This window comes from Thyridium curvatum (assembly GCF_004353045.1).
Source record: "Thyridium curvatum strain D216 chromosome Unknown NODE_31_length_406039_cov_82.875441, whole genome shotgun sequence".
In the NCBI taxonomy this organism is placed as follows: domain Eukaryota; kingdom Fungi; phylum Ascomycota; class Sordariomycetes; order Thyridiales; family Thyridiaceae; genus Thyridium; species Thyridium curvatum.
The window spans coordinates 137258-151399 of NW_022156786.1; the positions used below are offsets into that span (position 1 = coordinate 137258).

Below are 14142 nucleotides of genomic sequence, written 5' to 3' on the forward strand. Positions count from 1 at the left end.
GCACCGCCGACGACTCGGCATCTTACGGCGCCGATCTTCCCACCATCGGAGCCGTACGGAGCGCACTGAGGCGTGCCCTGCCCCTCCTAAACTGGGCTCCGCTTGGCGCTGGCCAGTGATCGCACCGCTGATTTCGGCTGTTGTACCTAGCTCTCGCCGCCCGGCCGGGCGCAAAGCCGGCCTGTCTGGCTACAAGTACGTTGATATCAATATCAATACTCTTGTAGGCCCAACACCCGGGAAACGTTGTTTCCTTAGACCAATTCTGCTCATCCCGGTCATTTTGGATGTGGTTCCCAGTCGGCATAAGCCTGGCAGCCTGGCCGTGTCACCCGGCAGCTGCCAGTCAGTCACCAATTGTCCTGGCTCGACTGTCTTTTGTGATCGGGACATTGACAATTTGCAAGAGTGCCGTCTGCAATGCTTCCATTCTCTCTCTTGTCTCCCTCCTGAGATTCCAGACGGTCCCATCGATAATAAGGGGGATCATCACAATGGCCTTCTGGAGCGTTATCTGCACCGATTCTGTGCCTAATGGCGCCATTTGGCGAGCCATGTGTCAAAGTCGTCCGTCCCTGTCAATGCGACCCCAGATGTTTGCTTGCCTGGGGTCGTACAATCGAATCCGGAAGATGCGCCCGGATCTGCTGTGCCGCTAACCCCAGGTCGTCTGCCAGGGTGTGTCTGGCAACAGCAAACTTACGAAGTAGCAGCAGCATTGCACTCATAGGCTGTTGCTCCTACGCCGACCCATTGGTTAAAGTACGCCGTACGGTTGACAGGGGCTCCTCGAGCCAGTGGCAGAGTGACACCTTCATTCCGCACCACCATTCTCACAACAACGGTGCGCCAAGCTCATCTATGCGAATGCGAGCTAGCATGGAGTCTCTGAGCGCAACAGCAGGGGTCCAGCACGTCCAGGTTGCCATATAAGTCGTCGCATTCGAGAAGGCTCACTGCTCGCAACATCAGCCCGTCGGTTTGCTTGGTGGAAATCCGCGACACCAGACTGAGGGCTTGCCGCGATGGACTCAAACGACACGACTACCCGCCTGACGGCAGCGGACGAGAAAGCGAGCGCCCAGAAGCTCAGACAGAACTACGCCCGCGAGGCATTCCCAGACTGGCCGAACGAGGCGGGTGTAAGTGTATCCACGACGGCACAGTCGTCCATGTCACTAAGGCGTGCATCAAGTTTGATGGCCTGACAGAGCATCGCGGGCCGATCGGCCTGCAAGTCAAAGGTACGATCCCGGCATGGGCGGCCGGCTCTCTGTTCCGCACCGGCCCCGGCGACTGCAAAGTCGAAAACACCAAGGTCGGCACATTCAACATCACGCACTGGTTCGACGGCATCGCCCACCTCCACCGCTTCGACATCCTGCCGCCTGGCGAAGGTGACAACGCCGCGTCGGGAGTCAGAGTCCAGTACTCCTCACGGCGGCCAACCGAGGCCTTCGTCAAGGACATCCAGGCCACGGGCATGATCCGCGCCCTCTCCTTCGGGCAGCGCGCCGACCCGTGCGTCGGCATGTTCTCCAAGTTCATGACCATGTTCAAGCGGCCAGAGTGCTACGAGAACATCGGCGTTACCGTCCACGCCAACCTCCCCGGGCTGCCCTCCGTCGCCGAGAAGAGGAAGCAGCAGCAGCAAAAGAGCGGCGCTGGCCCAACCGACCAAGGACACCGTGCTGTCCCCGCAACCAAGATCGACAAGCTCTTCCTCGCCACGGACACCTCTTGGTTCTGCGAGGTCGATCCGGAGACGATGCAGGAGCTCGCGTTCGTCAACTACGCCAAGCTGCACCCGGAGCTCAAGGGCCTGACGGGCCCGGCGCACATCCAGCACGACGAGGAGACGGGCGACTACTACAGCTTCAACATCGACTTTGGCCCGGCGGCGACGTTCCGCGTCTTCCAGGTCAGCGCCGCCACGGGCAGGACCACGATCCTGGGCAAGTTCGCGTCGAAAGGTGGGTACATCCACAGCTTCTTTCTGACGCAAAACTACGTCGTCGTGTGCGTCCCCGTGGCGCACTTCAAGCTGGCCGGCGCGCAGGTCCTGCTGGAGGGCTGCCAGCTCGAGGCGTGGAAGGAGTTCGACCCGTCCGAGCCCTGCAGGTGGTACGTCGTCGACCGGCGCCACGGCAGGGGCGTCGTGGGCAGGTTCGAGTCGCCGGCGGGCTTCTTCTTTCACTCCGTCAACGCCTTCGAGAACGACGAGGGAGACGTCCTGTGCGATCTCGTCTGGTACCGCGACAATGCCATCGTGTCCAGCATGTACTACGACGTCCTGCTCAACAGGGACAACGCCGGCAAGGTCTTCTGGGCGGACCGGCAAAAGAAGCTCAACTGCTTCCCGACGCTGGTGCGGTATCGCCTCGCCAAGAGCGGCATGGGCGCCGCCAAGGGCAGCAAGGTCCCGGCCGCGAGCTTGGACTTTGAGCTGCACGCCCCGCACGCCGGCGACATGCCCACCATCAACCCGCGCTACGCCTGCAAGAGGCACCGGTACGTCTACTGCCTGAACAACCGCGGCCGGAGCACGCTCTTCGACGGCCTCGCCAAGGTCGACATGGAGACCCGCGACGTGCTCATGTGGGCGGGCCCGCCGGGCCACTCGCCCGGAGAGGCCATCTTTCTCGGCCGCCCAGGCGCAGAGGGGGAAGACGACGGCGTCCTGTTGAGCGTCGTGCTGGACGGCGAGAACAAAAAGAGCTACCTGCTCTGTCTCGATGCCAGGACGATGACGGAGCTCGGCAGGGCCGAATGTGAGTTCGCGATCGCTATTGGCCTTCACGGGCAACATGTCAGGGTAGGCGGGGGTCAGAGTAGCTAACGCAAGCTGGTCAGGAGATGCCTCAATATATATCCTCTTCTTTTAGCTTAGGCTCCTCGGTCTCCTCCTCCTTGATCTCCCCAGTCGCCTCGATCTTCAGAGGACCACCCATCTATTCATTACTACCAACTAGTACAATTTCAGCATTCACTCCAAAACCAATACCTGTGAAGTTATGGCTACATGTCTACCGAGTGTTCCCATCCATGGCTATGTCGAGGTCGACATGCATACTCGTCTTGATTTTGACGCTCGTGTTTGAACCCAAGCCTCTGATCTGGTCAGCGGAAAAAGAGGTAGATAAGGCGCTCGAAATTTCAGGGTTTGCAGCAAGTCAAGGTAGTTTCAATCCTAACCTTTTCCAAGCTGCTACTTCACCGCAATTCACTTAACCCGCGCCATGGGTAGGTCGGGCGAGCCTGTAATGGAGGTTTTTTTCCTGCTCAAGCTTTCCGGACAGAGAGGGGGCCGGGTCTATGGCCTTGTTGATGATGAAGGCGTCCGTCGACAAGTAAGGCGTCCGAGTTGCGCGGTGAAAGGAGGCTTATGGGTTGCTACTTGGGTCCGGAGCCCGGGACGTAGCGCCGGCGGAGGCGGGGCCATGACCTGTTGGGTTGATTGATGTGTACTGGCATGCGCTGTGGGCAAGTCGGGCCAGCCTATGAGGTAGCATTTTTTTCTGTCCGAGCTTCCCGGGCAGAGAGGTCGCCGGGTCTATGGCCCTGTCGATGATGAAGGTGTGCGAGTAGTGCGGGCCAGTGAGTGATATGCGTTGTGACTTGGGGCTCTGGCGCTGGCTGAAGGGGTCATGGAATACGGCGGAGGTATGCAGTTTGCCCGGCTCCTTCTGCGGTAGGTTTGAGAATTGCTATGTCATTTTAGTGGTTCATGCATCTGATCCAGCAAAGGTAAAGTGCGGTGGTATGACCTCGTCAGGTCTTTCTGCCGTATAATGATCAGGCTTCCCGTCGGAATCTGACTTTGATTGTTCATCGCATGAAACGCCGTGAGCTGCAAGTTCTTGTTGTCGCCTTTTTTTCGTAGCGGGGTTTCGTCAATCCATTTGTTTTCTCTCTCATGCCCCCTCCCCTGAGGCGATAGTCATGTTTCTTGAGGTTGGCTCCTCCCTGAGAAATCATCATCCCCCCAGCCTGACTCTTGCCTCCCTCTTCCAGATGTCCATTCCCCCAACGCGAACACCACTCACCACATCCAACTCAATCCTTTCTACCAATGCATACAACCGCCGAACATTGAGGAAGTAAGAATCCAACAACAAAAGAACTCAAAGGGATGGACAGTTTTGGGGGAAGAGGCCCTGTCATTCGCTTCGCGTTCGCAATACTGCCAGCCAGCTTCCATAAGAGCGGAACTATCTGCTTTAGGCGGTCGGATAGTTCATTTCGCAGGTCGTATCGCTGTGAAGGAAGAGAAGCCAAATTGTAGTGAGGAGAGCACTAAGAAGATAGGCTCTCCAATAAGGAAATCACTTTTGAGTGTAGTGATACCACCGAGAGGAGAGCCATACGAAGATAGGCTCTCCGGAATGATCCGGTGTTGTGCGCCGCGGCAATCCTGTGAGGGGAGCCGTAAGAAGGTAGGCTCTCCGACAAGAATATCGCGATGCTCTGACAATAGGGCACCATCGTGGACTCCAGTGATCAATTTGGAACACTGGATGAGGTTCACCTCAGGGGAACAAGGTTGCGAGGGAGGAGATAAGGAGGACGAGGACTTCTGAAGATAATCCAGCGTTGATGATTTTCCCTCGCTAGAATGGGTGAACCCCCGGCCATTCAAACCAACACGATTCAAATGCAATGAAAGTAGAGGTGTGTGTGTTTATGCGACTCTGGCCCCTGGCCCCTGGCGGAGTCCATGGGCGGGCGGCCGTGACCACTGCTTTGATCCGGCTCGTGCTTGGTGGCTCCGGTCGAGCGGCGGGGCGCGATCTCTCCCCTGAGCCGCCCTGGCGTCTCGCGTCGGTGGTCTAGTAGTAAAGGAGAGCTGGACCGGAGGTTTGTACGGATTATGAATGGCTAGCCCGAGAAGGCTTGACTGTTTGGCCTCAGGTAGAGATCCTGCTGCTGTGCTTCAAGCAGCTTGCGGTTGAATGCTGTGGCGGAAAAACCCGTGCAAGGCGCGACCTGCAGGCCACCAGACATAAAAAGGCAGGATTCTCCCCCCTTCACCCTCTTCAATTCCTTTCTACCTAGGTAGACAGTCAGCAGCCCAACCATTTATTCTCTTCGCCTCGTCGTCGTTCTCATCCCATAGGGCCTCCCATCTCTCAGTCATTGTCGATGAAGTCTACATCTCCCTTCAGTCATGACACCATGGTCGGCACCAGCATCCGGGCCGGCCCCATCATGGCCAGCTTCGTTCCATGGTGGAGCAACTCCATGACGGCGGCCTCATCCCTGCTCGGTCTCCGTGCCGTCCGGCCTCATCCCTGCTCGGTCTCCGTGCCGTCCGGCCTTATCTCTGCTCGGTCTCCGTGCCGTCCGGCCCTATTATGGCCAGCTTCGTTCTATATTGGAGCAACTCCATGACGGCGGCCTCGTCCCTGCTCGGTCTCCCCGCCAGGCCGATTCCTTTCTGGAGAAGAAAAAGGTGAGCGCCTCTAGGCAGATCTCAGATTTACTTGGTTTAACATATGTACAACAGCTGTTACCAAAGTACAACGCCGCATGCGCCTGCCAGTCCCGGCGGGCCACACGCGCGCCCCATCCGCTCGCCAATCCAGGCGGGCCATACGACCTCCCTTCGTGGGACGTCCCGCGAAGCGCCCGCGACTAGAAGAACATCATGAGGTCGCTCACGATATCAAGACGTTACTGAATCGATGCTTACACAAACAGATCTTTCTATAAGTAAACACTATAACTAAAAGAATATCATAAGGTCGCTTACAATACCAAGGTATTACTGAATCGATGCTTATACAAACAGATCTTTCTATAAGTAAACACTCTAACTAGAAGAACATCATGAGGTCGCTAACGATACCAAGGCGTTACTGAATCGATGCCTACACAAACAGATCTTTCCACAAGTGAACACCGCGGTATCAAATCTACCCAAAGAACAGGTGAATACGACGCTCCTTACGAAGGACGTATATGCTATACCAGTCTGCTATCTTCCTCTCATCTTCTGTTTACTCCTAACAGGTCCTGAGTATCCTGCTGTAAGGCCCATTCTTCAGCGAGTTCAGACAGGGTAACTGTCGGTTGGGCCGTTTTGGCCCGGTACGTACGTATCGGCGGTGTTCTCGTGTAGTACGATAACTGGTTGATTCGATTCTTGTTGTTGTCTACTCCAATCTCTACAGTGTACGATTCCCCCTCTTCGGGATGACCCCCATAGTGCTCGCGCCAGGGGCCCACGGCTTCGGGCTGTCGATGATGCGTGCTACGCACGTTGCCTACCCCGATCCGCAGCCAACGACAGCCGAAGTGCTCACACCTAGTGCCGGAGTTCCAACAGTAACGGCTATATCTCGCGGGAGTTCCAGGCCTAGTTAGCAGCACAAGCTCAGGCTGAGGTCAACCGCCTCCGTCAGGAACCAAAATACTCGATTCGAGCACCCATCGTATACGGTACCCCAGCTGAAGAGCGAGGTTAGAAGCTTGGACTTTTTTGAGCTTAATACATTTTTATAAATTACCAGCTGCCTACCTCCTTCGCTCTTTCCTTCCTTTCCACCCCCTTTCTCCCTTGGCTCCCTTCCCTACCCACCTACCTCGCCGAGGGAGCGGACACACGCACGAATGCGTCACCCGCCGCTGGTGGGATGTGTTGGATATCGATGGAAGAGGGGCATCGTTCCTTTACAAACGCCAGCAGACCCTGCTGCAAGGCGTCGTACGGAGATGGACGATCAGTGGTGCCTACCAGACACCGCACCCATTCAGGGCGCAGATGCACTGCCATCCACCTTTGGCTCCGCCCGGCCCAGCAGGCTGCAGGCGAGAGGCTATCTCAAGATTCTCTGCTCCCGTGCTCTCTCGTCTGGGCCTCGGAGCCAGCAGGCGTGTTTGTATTGCCAGTCGAGTGCAGCTATATCTGTAGGTACCTTAGAGGTAGGTAGATATGGGGACGCCTGCGTATCGCAAGCCAATGTCGCTTGGACATCAACTGGTGTACAAGCAAGTTGGACGAAGGCAGGTGGCTGCCCTCTCCATGCCGCGCCTGTACTTCTTCCAGAAGTGCAGTTACTTGCTTCGGGGGGTCTCCTCCGTTCCAAAGGTCGCTCTACGGGCCACAAGAGAACAAAGGAAAGAGCAAACACGGCGCAAAGACGCCATCCGGGGTGGGCCTCGTTGTCGAAAGACGGAAAGAAAGGTTGCCTCCCCAACACTTTCCTTCCGTAAATAAACAGAATAGACTCTTTCAAGGTCTCTTAAAAGGCCAAATCGAACTTGGAGGCTTGCGGGCTTCGGCGTGCATGCTTCTTTCCCAATGGAAAACCACAAGATATCCAGACAAGCACAGGAGTATCCTATATGGACGCGGGAAGGTAAAACTTTATGACAAAATGAACCACTTGCCTTTGTACAATAAAAACATGACAGGAAGGAGCAAACCTAGATGAACTTCACACCTATGCTAAAATTGTATGACTACAATTTTCCTAAGAGTTGATAAAAAGAAAAAAGCCTCACCACTGTTTATTTTTGTAACATTTTAACAAGTGCTCGTATAACCCTCAAAAGTCTACCGCTAAAATCACAGCAATTACTAGAAAATTCCGGTATGGTGTAACGGCTAACATCGCTGGTTTTCAGAGCTTGTTAGTGTCTAATGAGGCTATTAAAAAGCTTAATAAGCACTTAACTTATCTTAAAACGTACTCAGCAGCTCGGGGTTCGATTCCCCGTACCGGAGAATTTTTTTTTTTTTTTTTTTTTTTTTGCCATCATTCTAGTTTTTTCTAGATTTAATTTACAATGGGAATTGCGAAAAGAGCAGAAATATTCAGTTTGGTCTATTTCAGCTTAACTTCTTTTTTCTCTCATATTGAGGCACTCACATACTTGTGCGACTGCAAATCAAGGTGAAGGGCAAGAACAAAGGGCGCTCCTGCCTCTTGGGGTGCCGGCAGGAACTGATGGTTGTGGGGCTTGTGGCCTCATATCCTGGTGCTTGGACCGTGATGAGAAAGAACGATAATGATACTTTTAGGCCAGGTAGGCACATGCTTGAGCTGTGTGTTAGCCTCTGGCGTTCTTTCCCTTTGCAAAGATACTTATCTCCACACCTTGCTATACTCGTAGGAGCCAGGGCTACACATCAAGTGCCCTCATGCCCTCGCGCCCTCCTGTCCTCTTACTCTCCGACCCCTGTGCCATTTTGCCTTTCCTGCCTTTCCTCTCTTATGCCCTTCTATCCTAATACATGCCCTCTTGCCCACTTACATGTAGCTAATCACGATCTCTAATGTACCCATACCCAGGCTAGGGGCGTCGAGAATTAGGTATGTTGCCTGTATTGGCAAAGCTGGCGCCAAGCATGACAAGAAGCTTAATGATATGCGACAGACGGAGTGAACTGACCTGGGTCTCCCGGGTGCTCCCAGGCCATCGCGAGAGTCCCGTTGGGGCTCAGCTCGTATTGCTCCCAAGACCACAGCTCGATCCATGTCTGGATCGGCGGTCGGTGGAGGAAGGACTAACTTGCAGTATTTCGTATCTATCGGCATCCTATTACGTACTTGGAATTGGCATGTCTTATGGAAATAATACTGAGAATAGGGATAGATAAGACAAGACAGAGCTTGCGTCGTGGCCTTGAGGCCATGTATCATCTATGCTTGAGAGCGCAGGGGGAGTCAGACACACCTTGAGGGAATTAGCCAGGCAATCAGGAACTTAAGTAGTGTCGCACCCAACTAGAGCCATTGATATGCTATGTGATACTACTATGGCACTGATTATCAATAAGAGGCGACTGGGTATCGTGTTCATTGTGTCTCTTCAACTGTGTCTAGTTTACAGTGTAGCTCAGCTTGGAACTACGGGGTAGACTGAGAAGCGGCTTACTTGAATAGAAGAGGCGACTGGTCTTAGCAATCAACTCCTGGTTTTGTTGCTGTTAATTACCACATGCGTCAGATAACAAAACTTGAGCTGGAAGCAGCTCAGCTGGCAACAAGTTGACGTATCATTTGAGACGGTCGGACTAGTACTTGAGGGGTTGCAAGATTTAGAGATGGGAGTCCTCTGATAAAAAATAAAGCCTACCATCAGTCTGCGATATCTTGCTTCTACTTGATATGGTGCCATCATCAAGATCAGTTGATCAGGGGCCGGCTTGGCAGCCGCTTTACTTGAGGATAGATATGGTGACTTCCTTTCACAATCAAGTATATTGGCGGTCTTGTATGCACTCGCTCATAGTCGTAGCTTCTGTGTAGGGCATGCCTTTCCTTCCTTCCCTTTTCTTCATACAAGAATCTTCTTATCAACAACAGTACATGTTCCAGGCATGACGATTATTCATCTCAAACAATGTAAATTACTACTGATTCCTATGGCACAGAGAACACGAACCGAGGAGATTGACCTCGAACTAACTAATTAAAACAAGAACTTTTATCGTAATTCTACCACTGATCATCAAGTCGTATCGACTCAAGGTTGAAACAGTAAAAAAGAAAAGGCAGAAATCAAACCAGATACCAGGGCACACAATTCGGCCATAGTTTTCCACACAACACAGACCCCCATGGGGAGTCGCAACTCAAGAAGAAACGTTCAAACCCGGGCGACGCAGCGGCTGCCGCGACTTGAGCACGCCCCTATCATCAGTATAGTCATACTGATAGATCACCTTGTCCAGGGCCTCGCCTTGAACGCCTGGCGCATCGGTCGTGCGGTGGGCGTAATCGAGACCATCCGCCTTGCAGGTGAATCCAAATTGACCAAGCAGCTTACCATACCACTCTCTCTGCGGATCCTGGGCACCCCGAAACAGCAGCTCGACGTAAACACGGTAGTACAGCCGGCTCTGTGCCGAAGTTGCAGGCATGTAGACCGGGTCATCCTTCGGTCCCTGGTACATGTAGTGGTGCTGGGGATCATACGTGTGCAGGCTGTACCGCAGCAAGCGATCGAGGACGGCGGAACCGACTCGCTTACGACGGTACTCGGAGTGAACGTAGACGTTGGCCTTGACAGAGTACCTGCCTGTTCCATACATGCTGCGAGACAGGCCAAGATCGTAGGTGGAGAGGAATCCGAACGCGACGATCTTGTCCAAAGCCTGTTGGCCGCTTGGGGGGGCTGGTGCCGCGTCCGAGCTGGCAACAGCAACAATGAAGGGTAGCTGGCCTTCCTTGCAGCCATTGAAGATCCTGTTGAAGTCTTCCACTTGCAAGACGTCAACATCCCAAGCCTGGGTCCCCGTGCTCACTTCATGGTTGTAGATCTCCAGAGCGCTGGCCATATCTTCAATATTGGCTGGGCGAACCAGACACGGGATCTTGGTTGTGTAAGGCTTGGGCCTCGGCCGGTAGGGTTCCTCACTCAGCGGGACCATGCCATAATCTTCAGGAACCGCGTTGAATCTCCGCAAGCCTTTCTTGTACCGCTTGTACTCAAGACGACCAAGCGATGTGGAGGTCCAGGTAAATCGATGCTGCATCTCCTGTGCGCTCAAGCTCTCTTCACCAACCATGGTGGGTGGTTGGTGGATTTGGTCAATGAACTTGCCCGTGGTTGTGTCAATGTCCCGGGTCCAGTGAGGGGAGTTTGGCTCAGGGTCAGCCAAGTCAACACAGATGTTTCTGGGTATAGTCTCTTGCCACGACAGGACGAATGGGTTAAGAAAGGACTCCGAGGCAAGGAGCTCTTCATGGTCATCATCATCATCGTTGCCCCATGTCGCCTTGATCCACTTTCCGCCAAAGTTCTCCAGAATGTGAGGAGGTGCGATGTGGCCTCGGATATCGACCTTGCCTACTCGTTGGGCCAGATTGTTATCATCATCGCTGCCGATTACGGCCGAAGGCATGCTCTTCTCCGACATGGAGTATTTCTCGTAGTTTCGCGCGCGCGGAGGTCCACCTGCAAAGCGTCCAGGTTTTGTGCTGGAGGCAGCTCCAGGCATAGGCAGCTCAGACGCGTTTGCTTTCTGAGAATTCCTCGCAAAGAGATTCCAAGGCGAGGTTGGGTTCGAGAACATGGGCTTAATCTCTTGCGAAGCAGAGGGATTGGGCGCGATCGGAGTGCGAGCCTGGGACTGGCCGGCCACGGCCATGGAGTGGTTGGTACCAGGGGCGGCAGCACCTCCAGAGGCTTCTCCGAGAACCATGAGCTTGAACTTATCCGTGCCATCGCGGATTAGATCTTGTTGTACGGTGGGACTCTGGCGGGCAGGGCTCGAGTTGTCCCAGCCCGTGCTGGCCCATGCTTGACCGTCCATTGAGAAGCGTACAGAGGGAGATACCCAATAATTCTAACTTTTAGAATGTCAGTTGGGTTTCTCGATGTACTGGGCAACTTAAAACCAAACTGAGATTGAAATCACGACTGAGCTCACCTCGACAGTTGTGATGAGGCGTGAAGTGGAGGGAATAGGTATGAAGGAAGTATGTGACGAGGTCCAGAGGCCTTCAAGGGACAGGGATGTCGGGTACCAGGAAGATGGAACTGATGATAAGGTACCTAGTTAGTATGAAGGAAGAAGAGGACAAGGAGGAGGGGAGAGAGAAGAGGCGTTGTAGTGGGTGTAGGTAGTACCTAGAGTGGGAGTGGTATGCGAGGAAGGTGTGATGGTAGGCCTCGACTTCCCCGTCAATTCAAGGCCACTAAACTGTCACCCTGATTTCACCTTGACTTCAGATCTGGCTCAGATGTCGGGATGGGGTAGACCTGAAATCGGGGGAGTTTGGCTAGCTCGAAAATAATTGGAAAGGGGAAGAGAAGCGAGCTTATGAGGTCCGAGTAATAGGGGACGACTGAGTGCCTGTGGTCTATTTTATACCAGTGACACTGCTTACTCCCGCAAACACACGCCCAGTCTGTTGAACAGCTTAGTCTTTGCCACTGAAGGACTTTTCAAGGAGAAGAAAAAGATACTTAATATTCTGGGACGTAAGATTGTCCAAAGTGTACGTGATTTATGCAGGCTTCCCTCCTCGGAGTCTGGATAATTGCAGAGGGTTAGGGTTATACATGTGATGCACCAAGATTTCGCTTTTGGGGCCATCTCACCGCAACGCAGTCTGCACAGAGGCAACAGGCACCGACATTCAAGCCCGCAAACACCCAATAGAAGTCCCCCATCCGAGCCGAATTCGTGATAAAAGGTCGAAGCCTGAACTTGTTCCTTGCATTTGAAACTATTTCGTGCAATTTAGGCCTTACTGCTACCTCCCAAGCATCCCTCAGCTATGCTCTCCATCCTCCGCAAGGCCCGATTGAAGGACAAGGAGCTCAGAATCCTCATGCTGTGTGTGCCCTCGCGCTTGGTCTAGAGCTGCCATCTGCTGACCCTGACCTGGAAGGGGACTTGACAATGCCGGGAAGACAACAATTGTGAAGAAGATCATGGGCGAGGACGTCAATTCCGTCAGTCCGACTCTGGGATTCATCATCAAGACCATCGATTACGAGGGGTGAGAACCTGGACTCCCGAGACCTATCACTCAACAGTCCCACACTGACTTGCTTCTCCCATGGCTAGATACAAGCTGAACATCTGTGAGTATACAACGGCCGTCTATGCTTTTGGAACAACAAAATCTGACCGTGGACAGGGGATGTTGGAGGACAAAAGACGCTCCGGTCATACTGGAGGAATTACTTTGAAAAGACGGACGCGCTGATCTGGGTGGTCGACGCCACAGACAGGCTAAGGATCCAAGACTGCCGTGACGAGCTCCAAGGGCTTTTGTTGGAGGAGGTTCGTGGCTTCTTCCCCAATCTACGGTGTCAGGCAGGGTCTCGGTCAGCTCCTGTGTGCTGACCATTCGTGAAGAGGCTCTCCGGAGCCAGTCTCCTTGTCTTTGCCAACAAGACTGACGTAGAAGGATGCATGGGTGGCGATGAGATTGTCGAAGTATGGTGCCTGCTTCCCTCTGACCTCTGCAAAGCGGTCTGCTAACCGCCGGCACTAGGCATTACGGCTCAAAGACATCCGGACGCATCGATGGCACATTCTCAGGTGTAGTGCGATCACGGGAGAAAACCTGAAAGAGGGCCTGGGCTGGGTCGTGGAGGATGCAAAGGCGAGGTTGTTCCTCTACTGAGAAAGGAGAAGATACATGCCAAAAGCTGCTGGAACGATGCAATGGACCACGAGATTCGGAACCAAGGGCGACAGACCTGTGCATGGATGCTTGCCTGCAGTCAGTGATGTCTGAAGAAGGCGCACAACATCACGTACAAAAAACGCGCGACCAACTTATGATGTGAGGACAAATAGTTTTAATTGGTATTACTTTCATATCAAAGCAACACATGACCGTCATCCGCAAGATATTAGGCTACGGGTTCGACGCGTTTTGTCCTTGATGCGCATCGAAGAGTCGTGACGGACGAGCTCGAGGGAGGGCCAGCCTCGATACATGCAACAATGGATGCTCTCGAGTCTTCATCTTTGTACGGCAAGGCCGCCACGAAGAGAAATCCGTAAAGCTGGAGATCACTATGTGCATGCACACGCAGTCGGCCGTCAGAAATAATTGCAGGCTGGGTAGGCAGCGAAATAAATCCATGGATGGATTCATGATTGATCTCCAGGGGCGCGCCATGGCGGCCGGGTTCAGGGGATCCGGCGTGGGTCAGGGTTGCAGATGGCCCGTACTTGACGCTGACAGCTGTTGAAACGGGCCTGTTCGGAATGGACTGCGGCAGATCCCGTTTTGGGGCACCGCTACACGAAAAGACCAGAATCGCCCGCCAAACACGCTAATTAAATGGGGAAAAACACGCTTATTGATGCCTGTCCAATCCAGTACTTGTACTTGCTTGACCTTTACGTGCTTGCTTGTGACCCTCGCTGTCGTGCGTATCCCGGTCTGTGGGAAACTCGTCCAAACCTACACCTGCATGAAGAAGGTCTGCAAGCCCTCGCCTTCTCGGTAGACTTCCGACCACCTCGACCTGTAATCTCTCAGACGACAACAGACCCTGCAGAGCGCGCATTGTGCGAACATTACCTTCTCCTAGCCCTGCCGGCCCCTCGACAGCTTTGGGGGATTCTCGAAGCATCGGAGGCTCTGGGGGGCTACTTCGAGTCCTGGACCGGGGGTCACCTTGCAAGGGAGGGAGAGAGTGAGGGAAACGAAACAAGCT

At 53.7% G+C, this 14142-nt stretch overlaps 3 protein-coding genes across 3 annotated transcripts; 2 read left to right on the top strand and 1 right to left on the bottom strand.

The window, feature by feature from the left end:
• Nucleotides 1-1025: 1025 nt before the first annotated feature.
• E0L32_005739 (uncharacterized protein) lies at nucleotides 1026-2839 on the top strand (the record flags this gene model as incomplete). The annotated part of the gene is made up of 2 exons (XM_031140294.1): nucleotides 1026-1142; nucleotides 1196-2839. The coding sequence occupies 2 exons, from the start codon at nucleotides 1026-1028 to the stop codon at nucleotides 2837-2839; spliced, it is 1761 nt and encodes a 586-aa protein (XP_030995506.1).
• A 6744-nt stretch (nucleotides 2840-9583) lies between these two features.
• On the bottom strand, nucleotides 9584-11266 carry E0L32_005740 (uncharacterized protein; the record flags this gene model as incomplete). Its single annotated transcript, XM_031140295.1, has 1 exon — nucleotides 9584-11266. One exon carries the CDS (start codon nucleotides 11264-11266, stop codon nucleotides 9584-9586), a length of 1683 nt encoding a protein of 560 aa, XP_030995507.1.
• Nucleotides 11267-12236: 970 nt separating this feature from the next.
• E0L32_005741 (uncharacterized protein) lies at nucleotides 12237-13038 on the top strand (the record flags this gene model as incomplete). Its single annotated transcript, XM_031140296.1, has 6 exons — nucleotides 12237-12295; nucleotides 12351-12461; nucleotides 12530-12546; nucleotides 12603-12748; nucleotides 12824-12909; nucleotides 12963-13038. The coding sequence occupies 6 exons, from the start codon at nucleotides 12237-12239 to the stop codon at nucleotides 13036-13038; spliced, it is 495 nt and encodes a 164-aa protein (XP_030995508.1).
• Nucleotides 13039-14142: the final 1104 nt, after the last annotated feature.